At 43.3% G+C, this 20,651-nt stretch overlaps 1 protein-coding gene across 1 annotated transcript in view; it reads right to left on the bottom strand.

Annotated features, from left to right (window-relative positions):
* Positions 1-19,224, bottom strand: part of stoml3b (stomatin (EPB72)-like 3b) — a 36,077-nt gene extending 16,853 nt beyond the window's left edge. The window contains exons 1-2 of the mRNA XM_029651246.2: positions 19,127-19,224; positions 15,452-15,541 (exon numbers count right to left, since the gene is read on the bottom strand). Of these exons, the coding sequence (XP_029507106.1) occupies positions 15,452-15,518 (67 nt within the window). The 5' untranslated portion in view covers positions 15,519-15,541; positions 19,127-19,224. The remainder of the gene's footprint in view (positions 1-15,451; positions 15,542-19,126) is intronic.
* Positions 19,225-20,651: the final 1,427 nt, after the last annotated feature.

Consider the following 20,651-nt stretch of genomic DNA (forward strand, 5'->3'; position numbering starts at 1 on the left):
CAATTGGCTGCAGGAATGTCCACCAGAGTTCATTTCTCTACCATAAGCCGCCTCCAACATTGTTTTAGAGAATTTGGCAGTACGTCCAACCGGCCTCACAACCGCAGACCACGTGTATGGCGTTGTGTGGGCGAGCAGTTTGCTGATGTCAACGTTGTGAACAGAGAGCCCCATGGTGGCGGTGGGGTTATGGTATGGGAAGGTATAAACTACGGACAATGAACACAATTGCATTTTATTGCTGATAATTTGAATGCACAGAGATACCGTGACGAGATCCTGAGGCCCATTGTCATGCCATTCATCCATCATCCCATGTTTCTGCATGATAATGCATGGCCCCATGTCGCAAGGATCGTTCATATTTCCTGAAAGCTGAAAATGTCCTAGTTCTTCCACGGCCTGCATACAGTACTCACCAGACATGTCACCCATTGAGCATGTTTGGGATGCTCTCGATCGACGTGTACAACAGCGTGTTCCAGTTCCCGGCAATATCCAGCAACTTCACACAGTCATTGAATAATGGAACAACATTCCCCAGGCCACATCTAACAGCCTGATGAATTCTATGTGAAGGTGTCGTGCTGCATGAGGCAAAAATGGTGGTCTCACCAGATACTGACTGGTGTTCTGATCCACACCCCTACCTCTTTATTAAAGGCATATGTGACCAACAGATGCATATCTGTATTCCCAGTCATGTGAAATCCATAGAATAGCAACCTAATGAATTTATTTCAAATGACTTATTTCCTAATAACTGTAACTAAGTAAATCTTTGAAATTGTTGCATGTTGCGTTTATATTTTTTGTTTGGTAGATATTTAGCATTTGATATTTTATTAGGATCCTTTTTGCGAAAGCATCAGCTACTCTTTCTGGAGTCGACACAAAACATGAAGCATAATACAAAATGACATAATACTACAGAACATTAATAGACAAGAACAACTGAAGGACATAACTTCGTACACTAAATATAGGACATAAATACGTAAATGTAAAAAAATGGCGTAGCTTTTTAAATCACGTAGCCTACATATCAATGCAAACACACAACATATCTGGGTCCAATAGGAGAGAGATGAAGAGCTGCATCCCACACCGTTGTGCCGTAAGATGAAGAGCTGCATCCCACACCGTTGTGCCGTAAGATGAAGAGCTGCATCCCACACCGTTGTGCCGTAAGATGAAGAGCTGCATCCCACACCGTTGTGCCGTAAGATGAAGAGCTGCATCCCACACCGTTGTGCCGTAAGATGAAGAGCTGCATCCCACACCGTTGTGCCGTAAGATGAAGAGCTGCATCCCACACCGTTGTGCAGTAAGATGAAGAGCTGCATCCCACACCGTTGTGCCGTAAGATGAAGAGCTGCATCCCACACCGTTGTGCAGTAAGGTGAAGAGCTGCATCCCACACCGTTGTGCAGTAAGGTGAAGAGCTGCATCCCACACCGTTGTGCCGTAAGATGAAGAGCTGCATCCCACACTGTTGTGCCGTAAGATGAAGAGCTGCATCCCACACCGTTGTGCCGTAAGATGAAGAGCTGCATCCCACACCGTTGTGCCGTAAGATGAAGAGCTGCATCCCACACCGTTGTGCCGTAAGATGAAGAGCTGCATCCCACACCGTTGTGCCGTAAGATGAAGAGCTGCATCCCACACCGTTGTGCCGTAAGATGAAGAGCTGCATCCCACACCGTTGTGCCGTAAGATGAAGAGCTGCATCCCAAACCGTTGTGCCGTAAGATGAAGAGCTGCATCCCACACCGTTGTGCAGTAAGATGAAGAGCTGCATCCCACACCGTTGTGCAGTAAGATGAAGAGCTGCATCCCACACCGTTGTGCAGTAAGATGAAGAGCTGCATCCCACACCGTTGTGCAGTAAGATGAAGGCTGCATCCCACACCGTTGTGCAGTAAGATGAAGAGCTGCATCCCACACCGTTGTGCAGTAAGATGAAGAGCTGCATCCCACACCGTTGTGCAGTAAGATGAAGAGCTGCATCCCACACCGTTGTGCAGTAAGATGAAGAGCTGCATCCCACACCGTTGTGCAGTAAGATGAAGAGCTGCATCCCACACCGTTGTGCAGTAAGATGAAGAGCTGCATCCCACACCGTTGTGCAGTAAGATGAAGAGCTGCATCCCACACCGTTGTGCCGTAAGATGAAGAGCTGCATCCCACACCGTTGTGCCGTAAGATGAAGAGCTGCATCCCACACCGTTGTGCCGTAAGATGAAGAGCTGCATCCCACACCGTTGTGCAGTAAGATGAAGAGCTGCATCCCACACCGTTGTGCCGTAAGATGAAGAGCTGCATCCCACACCGTTGTGCAGTAAGGTGAAGAGCTGCATCCCACACCGTTGTGCCGTAAGATGAAGAGCTGCATCCCACACCGTTGTGCAGTAAGATGAAGAGCTGCATCCCACACCGTTGTGCAGTAAGATGAAGAGCTGCATCCCACACCGTTGTGCAGTAAGATGAAGAGCTGCATCCCACACCGTTGTGCAGTAAGATGAAGAGCTGCATCCCACACCGTTGTGCCATAAGATGAAGAGCTGCATCCCACACCGTTGTGCAGTAAGGTGAAGAGCTGCATCCCACACCGTTGTGCAGTAAGATGAAGAGCTGCATCCCACACCGTTGTGCCGTAAGATGAAGAGCTGCATCCCACACCGTTGTGCAGTAAGATGAAGAGCTGCATCCCACACCGTTGTGCAGTAAGATGAAGAGCTGCATCCCACACCGTTGTGCCGTAAGATGAAGAGCTGCATCCCACACCGTTGTGCAGTAAGATGAAGAGCTGCATCCCACACCGTTGTGCAGTAAGGTGAAGAGCTGCATCCCACACCGTTGTGCCGTAAGATGAAGAGCTGCATCCCACACCGTTGTGCAGTAAGATGAAGAGCTGCATCCCACACCGTTGTGCAGTAAGGTGAAGAGCTGCATCCCACACCGTTGTGCAGTAAGGTGAAGAGCTGCATCCCACACCGTTGTGCCGTAAGATGAAGAGCTGCATCCCACACCGTTGTGCCGTAAGATGAAGAGCTGCATCCCACACCGTTGTGCCGTAAGATGAAGTCTCTGCGTCCCACACCGTTGTGCCGTAAGATGAAGAGCTGCATCCCACACCGTTGTGCCGTAAGATGAAGAGCTGCATCCCACACCGTTGTGCAGTAAGGTGAAGAGCTGCATCCCACACCGTTGTGCAGTAAGGTGAAGAGCTGCATCCCACACCGTTGTGCCGTAAGATGAAGTCTCTGCGTCCCACACCGTTGTGCAGTAAGGTGAAGAGCTGCATCCCACACCGTTGTGCAGTAAGGTGAAGAGCTGCATCCCACACCGTTGTGCCGTAAGATGAAGAGCTGCATCCCACACCGTTGTGCCGTAAGATGAAGAGCTGCATCCCACACCGTTGTGCCGTAAGGTGAAGAGCTGCATCCCACACCGTTGTGCAGTAAGGTGAAGAGCTGCATCCCACACCGTTGTGCCGTAAGATGTTGCTATATCTGTTTTTTTATATCTTGTTTTTTTGTTGTTGTTTTTTGAAAGCAGGTTTGCTGTTAATTTGAGCAATCTGAGATGGAAGGGAGTTCCATGCAATAACGTCTCTATAATTCTGTACCCTTTCTTGAATTTGTTCTGGGGACAGTGAAAAGACCCCTGGTGGCATGTCTGGTGGGATATGTGTGTAAGTTGACTCGGCAAACTATTTGGAATTTTCAACACATTAATTGTCACGCCTTGACCTTAGAGATCCTTATTATTCTCTATGTTTGGTTAGGTCAGGGTGTGACTCGGGTTGGAAAGTCAATGTTTTCTATTTCTTTGTTTTTGGCCGAGTGTGGTTCCCAATCAGAGGCAGCTGTCTATAGTTATCTCTGAGTCAAGAGCCTGAAGAGACGATCTACGGTCCGGCGGTCCCAGCGACGATCCCTTGTTTTTTGCCTAATGTGGTTCCCAATCAGAGGCAGCTGTCTATGATTGTCTCTGATTGGGAATCATATATAAGTTGTCATTTTCCTTTTGGGTTTTGTGGGATCTTGTTTTCTGTTTAGTGTTTCTGCCTGACAGAACTGTGCGCTTTCATTTTTCACATTTGTTATTTTGTTTGAGTGTTTTTGAATATTAAAATCATGAACCCTTTCCACGCCGCGCCTTGGTCCACTCTTCATTCGACAAACGAGAGCCGTTACATTAATTAATGTTTCTTATAAAAATAAGAAGTGATTCAGTCAGTCTCTCCTCAACTCTTAGCCAAGAGTGACTGGTATTCATAACATTGATATCAGTCCTCTGATTAAGGCAAGACGTGCCGCTCTGTTTTTGGCTACAGCTCAACTAGGTCTTTTCTTGCAGCACTCGACCACATGACTGGACAATAATTAAGATTAGATAAAACTAGAGCCTGCAGAAATGGCTTTTTGGCGTGTGGTGTCAAAAAAGCAGAGCATCTCTTTATTTCGGACAGACCTCTCCCCATCTTTACAACCATTGAATCAATATGTTTTGATCATGACAGTTTACAATCTAAGGTAACGACAAGTAATTTAGTCTCCTCAACCTATTCAACAGCCATACCATTACCAGATTCAGGTCATTGGTAAAAATAGAAAAGAGTAGAGGGCCTAGTGAGCTGCCCTGCGGTACACCACATCCTACATGCTTGACATTAGAGAGGCTTCCATTAAATAAAACTCTCTTGTTCTATTATATATATATATATATAAACTCATAAAAAAGAAATGTCCTCTCAGTGTCAACTGCATTTTTTTCAGCAAACTTAACACATGTAAACATTTGTATGAACATAAGAAGATTCAACAACTGAGACATAAACTGAACAAGTTCCACAGACATGTGACTAACAGAAATGGAATAATGTGTCCCTGAACAAAGGGGGGGTCAAAATCAAAAGTAACAGTCAGTATCTGGTGTGGCCACCAGCTGCATTAAGTACTGCAGTGCATCTCCTATTCATGGGCTGTACCAGATTTGCCAGTTCTTGCTGTGAGATGTTACCCCACTCTTAAACCAAGGCACCTGTAAGTTCCTGGACATTTCTGGAGTAATGGCCCTAGCCCTCACCCTCCGATCCAACAGGTCCCAGACGTGCTCAATGGGATTGAGATCCGGGCTCTTCGCTGGCCATGGCAGAACACTGACATTCCTGTCTTGCAGGAAATCATGCACAGAACGAGCAGTATGGCTGGTGGCATTGTCATGCTGGAGGGTTATGTCAGGATGAGCCTGCAGGAAGGGTACCACATGAGGGAGGAGGATGTCTTCCCTGTAACCCACAGCGTTGATATTGCCTGCAATGACAACAAGCTCAGTCCGGTGATGCTGTGACACACCGCCCCCAGGCCATGACGGATCCTCCACCTCCAAATCGATCCCACTCCAGAGTACAGGCCTCGGTGTAACGCTCATTCCTTCAACGATAAACGCGAGTCCGACCATCACCCCTAGTGAGACAAAACCACGACTCGTCAGTGAAGAGCACTTTTTGCCAGTCCTTTCTGGTACTGCGATGGTGGGTTTGTGCCCATATGCAACGTTGTTGCCAGTGATGTCTGGCGAGGACCTGCCTTACAACAGGCCTATAAGCCCTCAGTCCAGCCTCTCTCAGCCTATTGCAGACAGTCTGAGCACTGATGGAGGGATTGTGCGTTCCTGCTATAACTCGGGCAGTTGTTATTGCCATCCTGTACTTGTCCTGCAGGTGTGATGTTCGGATGTACCGATCCTGTGCAGGTGTTGTTACACGTGGTCTGCCACTGCGAGGACAATCAGCTGTCCGTCCTGTCCTGTCTCCCTGTAGCGCTGTCTTAGGCGTCTCACAGTACGGACATTGCAACTTATTGCCCTGGCCGCACCTGCAGTCCTCATGCTTCCTTGCAGCATGCCTAAGGCACGTTCACGCAGATGAGCAGGGACCCTGGGCATCTTTCTTTCGGTGTTTTTCAGAGTCAGTAGAAAGGCCTCTTTAGTGTCCTAAGTTTTCATAACTGTGACCTTAATTGCCTACCGTCTGTAAGCTGTTAGTGTCTTAACGACCGTTCCACAGGTGCATGTTCATTAATTGTTTATGGGTCATTGACCAAGAACGGGAAACAGTGTTTAAACCCTTTTACAATGAAGATCTGTGAAGTTTTGGGATTTTTACGAATGATCTTTGAAAGACAGGGTCCTGAAAAAGGGACGTTTCTCTTTTTTGCTGAATTTAGCTCTGAATCCATGATATGACAGAGGTTGAAAAGCCATAAAACATACATTTTCTCAACAACAGGTTATGGTCAATAACATCAAAGGCTGCACTGAAATCTAACAGTACAGCTCCCACAGTTTTCTTATTACCAATTTCTTTCAACCAATCACCAGTCATTTGTGTCAGTCCAGTACATGTTGAATGGCCTTCTCTTTAAGCATGCGGGAAAGTATGTTGTTAATTTGTTTACAGAGAAATAGAATTGTATTTGGTAAAACAACATTATTTCTAACAGTTTGTTAAGAGCTGGCATCAAGCTGATTGGTCTGCTGTTAGAACCAGTAAAAGCCGTTTTACCACTCTTGGGTAGCGGAATGACTTTGGTTTCCCTCCAGGCCCGAGGACAAAAACTTTCCTCTAGGCTCAGATTAAAGATATGACAGATAGGAGTGGCCAGAGAGTCAGCTACCATCCTCAGTAGGAGTGGCTATAGAGTCAGCTACCATCCTCAGTAGGAGTGGCTATAGAGTCAGCTACCATCCTCAGTAGGAGTGGCTATAGAGTCAGTAGGAGTGGCTATAGAGTCAGTAGGAGTGGCTATAGAGTCAGCTACCATCCTCAGTAGGAGTGGCTATAGAGTCAGCTACCATCCTCACTAGGAGTGGCTATAGAGTCAGTAGGAGTGGCTATAGAGTCAGTAGGAGTGGCTATAAAGTCAGCTACCATCCTCAGTAGCTTTCCATCTAAGTTTTCAATGCCAGGTCTGTCATTATTGATCGACCATTTCTCCACCTCTCCCACACTTACTTTACTCACTGTTCGTTGTTGGCATTTCTTGCCTAAGTTTGCCCAATTTGCCAAATATTTGGAAACATCAAATGGTTTTGTGATGAATTTGTCTTTCTGGACATAATTTCATTTAAAGTACTACACATTTTTTTTTTCACCATTCTTTATATAATTCATCTTGGCTTCATAATACAGTTTATTCTTCTTTTTGTTGTTTAGTGACATAATCTGTCAATTTCCAGTAAGTCAGCCAGTCAGTTATTCGTCACTCCTTTTGCCTCATCTCTTTCAACCATACAGCTTCTCAGTTCCTCATCAATCCAAGGTGCCATAACAGATCTTTTGCCTCATCTCTTTCAACCATACAGCTTCTCAGTTCCTCATCAATCCACGGTGCCTTAACAGATCTTTAGCCTCGTCCCTCTCTCAACCATACAGCTTCTCAGTTCCTCATCAATCCACGGTGCCTTAACAGATCTTTAGCCTCGTCCCTCTCTCAACCATACAGCTTCTCAGTTCCTCAACAATCCACGGTGCCTTAACAGATCTTTAGCCTCGTCCCTCTCTCAACCATACAGCTTCTCAATTCCTCATCAATCCATGGAGCCTTAACAGATCTTTAGCCTCGTCCCTCTCTCAACCATACAGCTTCTCAGTTCCTCATCAATCCATGGAGCCTTAACACTTCTAACAGTCAGTTTCTTAACAGGTGCATTCTTATCAATACCTGGAAGAAACTATTTCATAAATGGACCAAGTGCAGCGTCTTGGATGCTCCTCATTACACACATCAGACAAAACAAATATTTGTTATATCTTCTAGTCTAGGAGGGCAGTGATCACACCATGCTTCTACACCTGCATTGCTTGATGTTTGGGGTTTTAGGCTGTGTTTCTGTACAGCACAACTGATGAAAGAAGGGCTTTACAAATAAATTTGATTTGATCACACACAGGTCTGTTTACTTCTGAAGTAACATCATAATGCTATCTGGTGATAAAGACATTTAGTGGAGGGAGGGGTTTAATGAAGTAGCATAGCATAATGCTATCTGGTGATAAAGACATTAGCAGAGGGAGGGGTTTAATGAAGTAGCATAGCATAATGCTATCTGGTGATAAAGACATTAGCGGAGGGAGGGGTTTAATGAAGTAGCATAGCATAATGCTATCTGGTGATAAAGACATTAGCAGAGGGAGGGGTTTAATGAAGTAGCATAGCATAATGCTATCTGGTGATAAAGACATTAGCGGAGGGAGGGGTTTTATGAAGTAGCATAGCATAATGCTATCTGGTGATAAAGACATTAGCAGAGGGAGGGGTTTTATGAAGGGGCATTATATAATGCTATCTGGTGAAAAAGACATTAGCAGAGGGAGGGGTTTTATGAAGTTGCATAGCATAATGCTATCTGGTGATAAAGACATTAGCAGAGGGAGGGGTTTTATGAAGGGGCATAGCATAATGCTATCTGGTGATGAAGACATTAGCGGAGGGAGGGGTTTTATGAAGTAGCATAGCATAATGCTATATGGTGATGAAGACATTAGCAGAGGGAGGGGTTTTATGAAGTAGCATAGCATAATGCTATATGGTGATGAAGACAGTGGAGGGAGGGGTTTTATGAAGGGGCATAGCATAATGCTATCTGGTGATGAAGACATTAGCAGAGGGAGGGGTTTTATGAAGTAGCATAGCATAATGCTATCTGGTGATAAAGACATTAGTGGAGGAAGGGGTTTTATGAAGTAGCATAGCATAATGCTATCTGGTGATAAAGACAGTGGAGGGAGGGGTTTTATGAAGTAGCATAGCATAATGCTATCTGGTGATGAAGACATTAGCAGAGGGAGGGGTTTTATGAAGTAGCATAGCATAATGCTATCTGGTGATAAAGACATTAGCAGAGGGAGGGGTTTTATGAAGTAGCATAGCATAATGCTATCTGGTGATGAAGACATTAGTGGAGGGAGGGGTTTAATGAAGTAGCATAATGCTATCTGGTGATAAAGACATTAGCGGAGGGAGGGGTTTTATGAAGTAGCATAGCATAATGCTATCTGGTGATAAAGACATTAGCAGAGGGAGGGATTTTATGAAGGGGCATAGCATAATGCTATCTGGTGATAAAGACATTAGCAGAGGGAGGGGTTTTATGAAGTTGCATAGCATAATGCTATCTGGTGATAAAGACATTAGCAGAGGGAGGGGTTTTATGAAGGGGCATAGCATAATGCTATCTGGTGATGAAGACATTAGCAGAGGGAGGGGTTTTATGAAGGGGCATTATATAATGCTATCTGGTGATGAAGACATTAGCGGAGGGAGGGGTTTAATGAAGTAGCATAGCATAATGCTATCTGGTGATAAAGACATTAGCGGAGGGAGGGGTCTGCCTTTCATATTTCCTGTATAGCCCTGAGAGAGACACACACACACACACACACACACACACACGGTCAAGGCCAACAAAGGTTGTGTTATGCAACAAAGCGTCATGTGCTCTCTCCCTCTAGATGAAAGATAAATACATTCCACGTGTTGTCACAGTTGGGATGACTCATCTCAGCCTGGGTTCCCTACAGATGTAGGATCTTCATTTGATCATCCTGTTGTTGAAGGAATTCTATTCAAAGTTTAAAAAGGTTTCTAAAGTTTATAATTTCCCATTTAAAAGGATAGACTAGATTTGCCCTAATAAAAAAATGTATCAACCCCTACTAAAAAATTCCATCAATTATAATCCACATAATGCTGAAGGGTTATTTTTCTGCTTTGTGAAACTGGCTCAAATTAAGATACGGCATCTGTAATGGTTTGAGCTCATGGAAATATACTATCTGAGAAAATCAGAGGAAATCGTCTCCTAAAACACAGGTCACATTGTATCACATACACAATGTCAACATTAACGTTAGTCCATAACTGTGTAGTTATGCCATTCATAGTGTGTGTGACAACGTTTAATAACATAGCTTGCTTAATCAGTCTGTATCTTTTAAATTAGTCTATTGAATTACAGTGCCTACCGATAAAACCTTGTTTTTTTCCCCCCACACAGATGATAGTCAATCTGAATGAATGGTTCTGGGCTATTTTCCTTATTACTGATAGCTCTGTTTTGCTAAATGTCACTTCAGCCAGAGGAAGTGTTTGATCACCGTACAGAAGTCCAGTGGGTAGGCCTGTATTGTGTAAAAGTGTTTCACTTCCCCCAATGGAAAACAGAAGCTCAAATTTCCCATCAACTTTCTAACTTTTCTTCTACATTGACGTCCGTTATTGGTAAAGACTCTTCTTTTTGACAGTGGTAGTTAGTCTATTTCAGGCTCAAGCCTTTTACTGCCGTTCCGCTGAACCATATGACACAATTATCATATAATAGAACACTATATAAGCCCTTTTATTTCATTTAGATCATATATAGAGAGACCTACAGTAATCTACAGTAGTGAGTGCCTACATATGTGGTCCTCTGTGGAAATTGAACCCACAACCCTGGCATTGAAAGTGCCATGCTCTATTAACTGAGCCACAAGGGGAGAAACACTATAGAGACAGAGAGGCCCACCGTGATCTGTCCTGTCCGCTCTCTCGTAATACAGAGCCTTCACAAAGTTATTCATAGCCCTTGAACTTAGTCCACATTTTGTTGTGTTACAGGCTGAATTCAAAATGGATTGAAAATATTATTTTCTCTCACCCCATCTACACACAATACCCCATAATGACGTCACAATACCCCATAATGACGCCACAATACCCCATAATGACGCCACAATACCCCATAATGACGTCACAATACCCCATAATGATCAAGTGAAAACGTTTTTTGGAAATGTTTGCACATTTATTGAAAATTAAATATAGAAATATCTAATTTACATAAATGTTCACACCCCTTGAGTCAATACATGTTGGAATCACCTTTGGCAGCGATTACAGCTGTGAGTCTTTCTGGGTCAGTCTCTAAGAGCTGTGAGTCTTTCTGGGTCAGTCTCTAAGAGCTTTACACACCTGTACAATATTGTACAATACTTCAAGCTCTGTCTAATTGGTTGTTGATCATTGCTAGACAGCCATTTTCAAGTCTTGCCATAGATTTTAATGCCGATTTAAGTCAAATCTGTAACAAGGCCACTCAGGAAAATGCAGTGTCGTCTTGGTAAGTAACTCCAGTGTATATTTGGCCTTGTGTTTTAGGTTATTGTCCTGCTGAAAGGTGAATTCATCTCCCAGTGTCTGTTGGAAAGCAGACTGAACCAGGTTTTCCTCCAGGGTTTTGCCTGTGCTTAGCTCTATTACATTTATTTTATCCTAAAAAACTCCCTATTCCTTGTTGATGACAAGCATACCCATAACATGATGCAGCCACCACAATGCTTGAAAATATGGAGAGTGGTACTCAGTAATATGTTGTGTTGGATTTGCCCCAAACATAACACTTTGTATTCAGGACATAAGGTTAATTTCTTTGCCACATTTTTAGCAGTTTTACTTTAGTGCCTTGTTGTAAACAGGAAGCATGTTTTGGAATATATTTATTCTGTACAGGCTTCCTTTTCACTCTGTCATTTAGGTTAGTATTGTGGAGTAACTACAATGTTGTTGATCCATCCTCAGTTTTCTCCTATCACAGACATTAAACTCTATAAATGTTTTAAAGTCACCATTGGCCTCATGGTGAAATCCCTGAGCAGTTTCCTTCCTCTCCAGCAACTGAGTTAGGAAGGACGCCTGTATCTTTATAGTGACTGGGTGTATTGATACACCATCCAAAGTGTGCAAGGTTAGGGTTAGGGTTAAGGTTAGGGTTAGGGTTAAGGTTAGGGTTAAGGTTAGGGTTAGGGTTAAGGTTAGGGTTAAGGTTAGGGTTAGGGTTAAGGTTAGGGTTAGGGTTAAGGTTAAGGTTAGGGTTAGGGTTAAGGTTAGGGTTAGGGTTAAGGTTAGGGTTAGGGTTAAGGTTAGGGTTAAGGTTAAGGTTAGGGTTAGGGTTAAGGTTAGGGTTAAGGTTAGGGAAGGGTTATTCATGAATTCACTTTCTGGCTGAACTGCATGACAAAAAAAAATCCGCCCGACCTAAAAATCCTCATCAGATTCTATCCTCAACTATACTTGTAATACATAAAAACACAAGCCTGTCAGACCTGTTAGCTGTTGAAATAACCTGGGAAAACACATGGTCACACAATCTACCTGTGGAATACACTTATATCACTATGACTGCATTAGGCTCATATGCACTCACCTAACGTTATCAGGGAACAATGAGCTGGGAATGTTTAAAGCCTCGACAAAACACTACGGGATGAAAGCATTGTGTAGTGTCACTATTATACACATAGCCTTAGGTAGCAGTTTATCTCCCTCCATTGACTGGGTATTTACTGTACCTGCAGAGTCTACTAAGTAGCCTAATCATTAGAGATAGATAAGTGTAATAATGGGGCCTTCCTGATACCTAACACTTCAGTAGTTAACTCAAGTGATAGCTCTATACCTACCTTAGCCGACACCACATGGTACAGGATAGTGGTGCTTGTGTTTTAAAAAGCTCAGGTTAAAGAGATTCTCCATAAGATTTGTATATTTTTTTGGGGGGGGTAGTTCTGAAAGTAGCACTCTGGAGCCAAAACGAGTTGAAATTGCATACATCATATGTAGGGGAAGTGGATCTGCACAACTTCCTGAAAACAGTCACTTTCAAACTATGGATTTTGTGGTTTATTGAGGTAAAACAGTAATTCTGCACATAAGTTATTCATGTATGAACTACACATTGACACATTCAGCCCAAAGTGGAAGGATTAAAACAAATAGTGACCAAAGTCCCAGAGCATGTCTTCAATATTGAATAATAATGACCATGTAGGTAAACACCACTAAATAGCAGGAAATAAAACATCTAAGTAAAAGGAAACACTAGATCATGTCTGTGTGTTTACTTTGCAAGCTACCTGTAGAAACGTTATATAGTTGACTAAATATAGTGGTAATGTAGAACTGTTGAGTTGAGTTGTTGTTTTTCTCTAACCGACATAGCTAGCGAAGTTAGCAAACATTATCCCCTTTTTAACATTGTTTTTAAGAGTGTTTAATTAACGATTTCTACTGACAAACATGATAGGCTACATTGATTGATGGACCATGTCAAATTGGCTAGCTAGGTAATAACTGATCACATCAACATGGCTAGCTAACAAGCTAATAACAGATCACATCAACATGGCTAGTTAACAAGCTAATAACAGATCACGTCAATATGGCTAGCTAACAAGCTAATAACAGATCACATCAACATGGCTAGCTAACAAGCTAATAACAGATCACATCAACATGGCTAGTTAACAAGCTAATAACAAATCACGTCAATATGGCTAGTTAACAAGCTAATAACAGATCACGTCAATATGGCTAGTTAACAAGCTAACTTTAAGGGGATAAACTAGCTAGATGGCTAAATAACAGTATTGTTTGATGTGCTTGTCATCTATAGTGATGATGACAGTAGTCTGACTGACAACTTTACCAGGACGAGGACTTGTCGATGTCAAGCTCTTTCCAAAAGCCTAATCTCTGATGAAGCAAGCTACATGACGCATGCTGTTTGCTTAGCTAGCTAGCTAAGTCTCGAGTTTCTGCTCACCTGAGGTAGAATACCTCATGATAAGCTGTAGACCATATTTTTCGTAGCTGTCTATTTACCACCAAAGACCGATGCTGGCACTAAGACAGCACTCAACGAGCTGTATAGGGCCGTAAAGCAAACAAGAAAATGCTCATCCAGAAACGGCGCTCCTAGTGGCCGGGGACTTTAATGCAGGGAAAATGAAATCTGTTTTACCTCATTTCTACCAGCAAGTTAAATGTGCAACAGAGGGGAGAGAAACTCTAGACCACCTTTACTCCACACACAGAGACGCGTACAAAGCTCTCCCTCAACCTCCATTTGGCAAATCTGACCATAACTCTATTCTCCTGATTCCTGCTTACAAGCAAAATCCCAAAACGAGAAGTACCAGTGACTCACTCAATACAGAAGTGGTCAAATGACACAGATGCTACGCTTCACGACTGTTTTGCTAGCACAGACTATGTGCTAATATGTTTCGGGATTCATTCGATGGCATTGAGGAGTACACCACATCAGTCACCAGCTTCATCAGTAACTACGTAGACGTCGTACCCACAGTGACCGTATGTGTAGTACATAGCCCAACCAGAAGCCATGGATTATAGGCAACATCTGCACTGAGTTAAAGGCTGGAGATGCTGCTTTCAAGCAGAGGGACATCTGGACGTTTATAAGAAATCCCGCCCTCTGACGAACCATCAAACAGGCGCAGAATCAATACAGGACTAAGATGGAATGCTACTATGCCGGCTCAGACGTTCGTCGGATGTGGCAGGGCTTGAAAACAATCACGGATTACTAAGGGGAAACCCAGCCGCGTGATGCCCAGTTCTCGCTTCGAGGCAAGCAACACTGAACCATGCATGAGAGCACCAGCTGTTCCGGATGACTGTGTGATCACGCTCTCCATAGACGACGTGAGTAAGATCTTAAAAAAAGGTTAACGTTCGGATTTAGCAGGTTGCGTACTCAGAGCATGTGCTGACCAGCTGGCTTCACTGACATTTTCAGCCGCTCCCTGACCCACTCCGTAATACACTATATATACAACCGCTCCCTGACCCACTCCGTAATACACTATATATACAACCTCTCCCTGACCCACTCTGTAATACACTATATATACAACCTCTCCCTGACCCACTCCGTAATACACTATATATACAACCTCTCCCTGACCCACTCCGTAATACACTATATATACAACCTCTCCCTGACCCATCTCCATAGACAAACATTGGCAGTAGAATGGCCCATACTGAAGAGCTCAGTGACTTTCAATGTGGCACCGTCATAGGATGCCACCTTTCCAACAAGTCAGTTTCTCAAATGTCTGCTCTGCTAGAGCTGCCCTGGTCGACTACAACTGTTAAGAAGCATGTACCTGAGCTAGGTAACAGGTAAGTAAATGTCTGCTCTGCTAGAGCTGCCCTGGTCGTCTATAACTGTGAAGAAGCATGTACCTGAGCTAGGTAACAGGTAAGTAAATGTCTGTAAGAATGTACTGTTGTGGAGAGTCAGTGTACAAATTGTTACCACTAACAAAGACTTTTGCCCTAAGTAACCTATTATTTTACAACACCCTGACAACACAGCAGTTTCCATAGAGCAAAGATCAGCTGAGAGAGAGATAAAGAGAGAGAGAGAGAGAGAGAGACTGGAGAGAAAAGTAGGTGAGATAAAAAAAAGAGAGGGTGAGAGTGCAAAGAAGAGTGATTTAAAGAGAGAGAAAGAAACATTGAGATAGAGTTAGAGAAAATATAATAAAGAGGGAGACATAAAATAGTTATAACCTAGCGGATTATCTTACCTATCAGATCATCTTTGCTGTTGACTCGTCTCTTCCTACCACTTTCTATCTCGCTGTCCATTTCCATGCAACCGCACTTGGTCTCCTCGACTGTGATTGTGTGAGAGAGAGAAGAGTAGCCGTGTTTATAAAGCCTCTCTGTTTATAGGCTCGGCCCAGAGAGGGTGTGGCCTCATCCCTAACAAACACATTAACAGACTCTATAGGTGTGAAGAGGGAGGCAGGGGAGAGAGAGAGGGATCTAGATATCCTATATCTCCTGGGTGAAATAACACAGTGGTTTTTAAACATATTTATTTCACCTTTATTTAACCAGGTAGGCTAGTTGAGAACACCTTTATTTAACCAGGTAGGCCAGTTGAGAACACCTTTATTTAACCAGGTAGGCTAGTTGAGAACACCTTTATTTAACCAGGTAGGCTAGTTGAGAACACCTTTATTTAACCAGGCTAGTTGGCCAGTTGAGAACACCTTTATTTAACCAGGTAGGCTAGTTGAGAACACCTTTATTTAACCAGGTAGGCTAGTTGAGAACACCTTTATTTAACCAGGTAGGCTAGTTGAGAACACCTTTATTTAACCAGGTAGGCTAGTTGAGAACACCTTTATTTAACCAGGTAGGCTAGTTGAGAACACCTTTATTTAACCAGGTAGGCTAGTTGAGAACACCTTTATTTAACTTTATTTAACCAGGTAGGCTAGTTGAGAACACCTTTATTTAACCAGGTAGGCTAGTTGAGAACACCTTTATTTAACCAGGTAGGCTAGTTGAGAACACCTTTATTTAACCAGGTAGGCTAGTTGAGAACACCTTTATTTAACCAGGTAGGCTAGTTGAGAACACCTTTATTTAACCAGGTAGGCTAGTTGAGAACAAGTTCTCATTTACAACTGCAACCTGGCCAAGATAATGCAAAGCAGTGCGACACAAACAACAACACTGAGTTACACATGGAGTAAACAAACATACAGTCAATAATACAATAGAAGAAAATAAAGTATATATACAGTGTGTGCAAATGGCGTGAGGAGGTAAGGCAATAAATAGACCAAAGTAGCAAGTATAGTGGTGAAATAATTACAATTTAGCAAATGAACACTGGAGTGATAGATGTGCAAATGATGATGTGCAAGTAGAAATACTGGTGTGCAAAAGAGCAGAAAGGTGCCTCTCGGTCTAAGGCACTGCATCGCAGTGCTAGCTGTGCCACCAGATTCTGGGTTCGAGCCCAGGCTCTGTCGCAGGTGGCCGTGACGGGGAGGCCCATGGGGCGGCGCACAATTGGCCCAGCGTCGTCCGAGTTAGGGAGGGTTTGGGTCTTGTCTCATCGTGCACTAGCGACTCCTATGGTGGGCCGGGCGCGGTGCACGCTGACCAGGTCGCCAGGTGTACAGTGTTTCCTCCGACACATTGGTGCGACTGGCTTCCCGGGTTGGATGGGCGCTGTGTTAAGAAGCAGGGCGGCTTGGTTGGGTTGTGTTTCGGAGGACGCACGGCTCTAGACCTTCGCCTCTCCTCAGTCCGTACGGGAGTTGCAGCGATGAGACAAGACTGTAACAACCAATTGGAAACCACGAAATCGGGGAGGAAAAAGGGGTAAAAAAGAGCTGAAAAGTAAATAAAAACAATATGGGGATGAGGTAGGTAGTTGGGTGGACGGGCTATTTACAGATGGGCTATGTACAGCTGCAGCAATCGGTTAGCTGCTCAGATAGCTGATGTTTAAAGTTAGTGAGGGAGATATAAGTCTCCAGCTTCAGTGATTTTTGCTTTTTGTTCCAGTCAGACAGAGAACTGGAAGGAAAGGTGGCCAAAGGAGGTGTTGGCTTTGGGGATGACCAGTGAGATATACCTGCTGGAGCGCGTGCTACGGGTGGGTGTTATCGTGACCAGTGAGCTGAGATAAGGCGGAGCTTTACTTAGCAAAGACGTATAGATGACCTGGAGCTAGTGGGTCTGGCGACGAATATATAGCAAGGGCCAGCCGATTAGAGCATACAGGTTACAGTGTGCCACAGTGTGCCATCACAGCAGCAAGATTTGTGACCTGTTGTCACGAGAAAAGGGCAACCAGTGAAGAACAAACACCATTGTAAATACAACCCATATTTATGTTTATTTATTTTCCCTTTTGTACTTTAACCATTTGTACATCTTTACAACACTGTATATATATATATACATAATATGACATTTGTAATGTCTTTATTCTTTTGGAACCTCTGTGAAGTTTAAATGTTTACTGTTCATTTTTATTTCACTTTTGTATATTATCTATTTCACTTGGTTTGGCAATGTTAACACATGTTTCCCATGCCAATAAAGCCCCTTGAATTGAATTGACATGGAGAGAGAGAGGAGTAGCATTGTTTATAAAGCCTGTCTGTTTATAGGCTCGGCCCAGAGGGGGTGTGGTCTCATCCCTAACAAACACATTAACAGACTCTATAGGTGTGAAGAGGGAGGCAGGGGAGAAAGAGAGAATCAACCAAAACAACAGAGCAAACTAGAATGCTATTTGGCCCTAAACAGATGGTACACAGTGGCAGAATACCTGACCACTGTGACTGACCCAAACTTAAGGAAAGCTTTGACTATGTACAGACTCAGTGAGCATTGCTATGGAGACAGGCGGCCATAGGCAGACCTCTGTGGCCCGTTGCCATGAGAACAGGGCAACCAGTGGACCATAAACAACATTGTAAATACAACCCATATGTATCTGTTTCTTTATCTTCCCTTTCATACTTCAACTACTTGCACGTTGTTACAACACTGAACATGGCCAATAATATAACATTTAAAACGTCTATATTCTTTTAAAACTTTCGTGAGTGTAATGTTCACTAACGTTTCCCTTGTTAATTGTCTATTCCGTTTGCTTTGGCAATGTAAACACATGTTCCCCATGCCAATAAAGCCCTTTGAATTGAGAGATGTAAACATACACTATATACAATATACAAAAGATTGTGCTTGAGGTGGTGGGTCGACATCCGAGCTGAGATACACTATATATACACACGTATGTCGACAAACCTTCAAACTAGTGGATTCGGCTTTTTATGCAATATATGGAATCATTATGATCAGACAATAAATATACTGTAATGAAACAGGCAGGGAGCAGGTCTCTTCTAGACCGAGGTCCGTCGCGCTGTCGACTGTGCCGCAAATGCAAGCTCGTGCGGCAGAGTCGATTTCCGCGATTATAAACCCAGGGTCGTTACAATACAATATATGGAGTCATTATGGTCAAAGATATATTTCCCTTCGTTCAAAACCCTAATCCACCAGACACTTTCTCCTTTAGCCTGGGGATGTCATTCACAACCCTACCCAGTTGAACAGGTGAGGTGAATATATGTGTGTGTGTGTGTTTCCAGCGTTCTCAGTCCCACAAGAAAAGGAGTGTTTCACTATGAAGCTATAGGGATGTACAGTACTAAATTGAAATCCCGTTAAATTGAAATTTATTTGTCACATTCTTCGTAAAACAATAGGTGTAGAGACTAACAGTGAAATGCGGGTCATTTTCCAACAATTGTTTTAATTTGATTTAACCTTTATTTAAACTAGGCAAGTCAGTTAACTTAAGAACAAATTCTGATTTACAATGACGGCCTACCGGGGAACTGCCTTGTTCACGGGCAGAACGACAGCTTTGTCTTTACCTTGTCAGCTCTTGGATTCGATCCAGCAACCTTTGGGTTATAAATCCAACGCTCTGACCACTAGGCTACGTGCAGAGAGAAAGATCATCTACACACATTCTCGTTCATGACGGTCAATTACAGAAGGTATGTGTGGAGCGGCTAACTTCGGTAAAACAGGTTTCTACGGTCGCATTTACAACGTAATAGATGTTGTCATAGAGACAGTTCCAAGTCTCCTGCCCATCGGTCCACGTTACAATAAGAATGTTTACAAACAAAAGTGTCACTTAGCAACAGGATTTAATTTCATTGAGGCGTACATGTTCAAATAGTGGTACGAACTCAGACAGACGCACATTCTCTCCCTCTCTTATCTATTATAACCTCTCTGGTATTAGTTTTCACAAAAGTATTCAGACCCTCTGACTTTAGCCCACATTTTGTTGGGTAACAGCCACAATGGATTAAATATTAAATATCTCACCCATAAACAAATAATACCTCAAATGACAAAGTAAAAACATGTTTTTAGAAATGTTTGCAGATTTATTTTAGAATAAATATAGAAATATCTCAGTTACATAAGTATTCAATACATGTTAGAATCACCATTGGCAGCGATTACAGCTGTGAGTCTTTCTGGGCCAGTCTCTAAGAGCTGTGAGTCTTTCTGGGCCAGTCTCTAAGAGCTGGGAGTCTTTATGGGTCGGTCTCTAAGAGCTGTGAGTCTTTCTGGGTCTGTCTCTAAGAGCTGGGAGTCTTTCTGGGTCAGTCTCTAAGAGCTGGGAGTCTTTCTGGGTCGGTCTCTAAGAGCTGTGAGTCTTTCTGGGTCAGTCTCTAAGAGCTGGGAGTCTTTATGGGTCGGTCTCTAAGAGCTGTGAGTCTTTCTGGGCCAGTCTCTAAGAGCTGGGAGTCTTCCTGGGTCAGTCTCTAAGAGCTGTGAGTCTTTCTGGGTCTGTCTCTAAGAGCTGTGAGTCTTTCTGGGTAAGTCTCTAAGAGCTGTGAGTCTTTCTGGGTAAGTCTCTAAGAGCTGTGAGTCTTTCTGAGTCAGTCTAAGAGTTGTGAGTCTTTGAGTCAGTCTAAGAGTTGTTAGTCTTTCTGGGTCAGTCTCTAAGAGCTGGGAGTCTTTCTGGGTCAGTCTCTAAGAGCTGGGAGTCTTTCTGGGTCAGTCTCTAAGAGCTTTACACACCTGGATTGTACAACATTTACCCATCACTCTTTTAAAAATTCTTCAAACTCTTTTTGCTAGACGACCATTTAAGTCTCGCCAGAGATTTAAGACGATTTAAGTCAAAACTGTAACTAGGCCACTCAGAAACATTCAATGTCGTCTTGGTAAGTAACTCCAGTGTATATTTGGCCTTGTGTTTTAGGTTATTGTCCTGCTGAAAGGTGAATTCATCTCCCAGTGTCTGGTGGAAAGCAGACTGACCCAGGGTTCCCTCTAGGATTTTGCCTATGCTTAGCTCCATTCCATTTCCCCAGTCCTTGCCAATGACAAGCATACCCATAACATGATGCAGCCACCACCATGCTTGAAAAT

Source organism: Oncorhynchus nerka, linkage group LG19 (assembly GCF_034236695.1).
Source record: "Oncorhynchus nerka isolate Pitt River linkage group LG19, Oner_Uvic_2.0, whole genome shotgun sequence".
Classification (NCBI taxonomy): Eukaryota; Metazoa; Chordata; class Actinopteri; order Salmoniformes; family Salmonidae; genus Oncorhynchus; species Oncorhynchus nerka.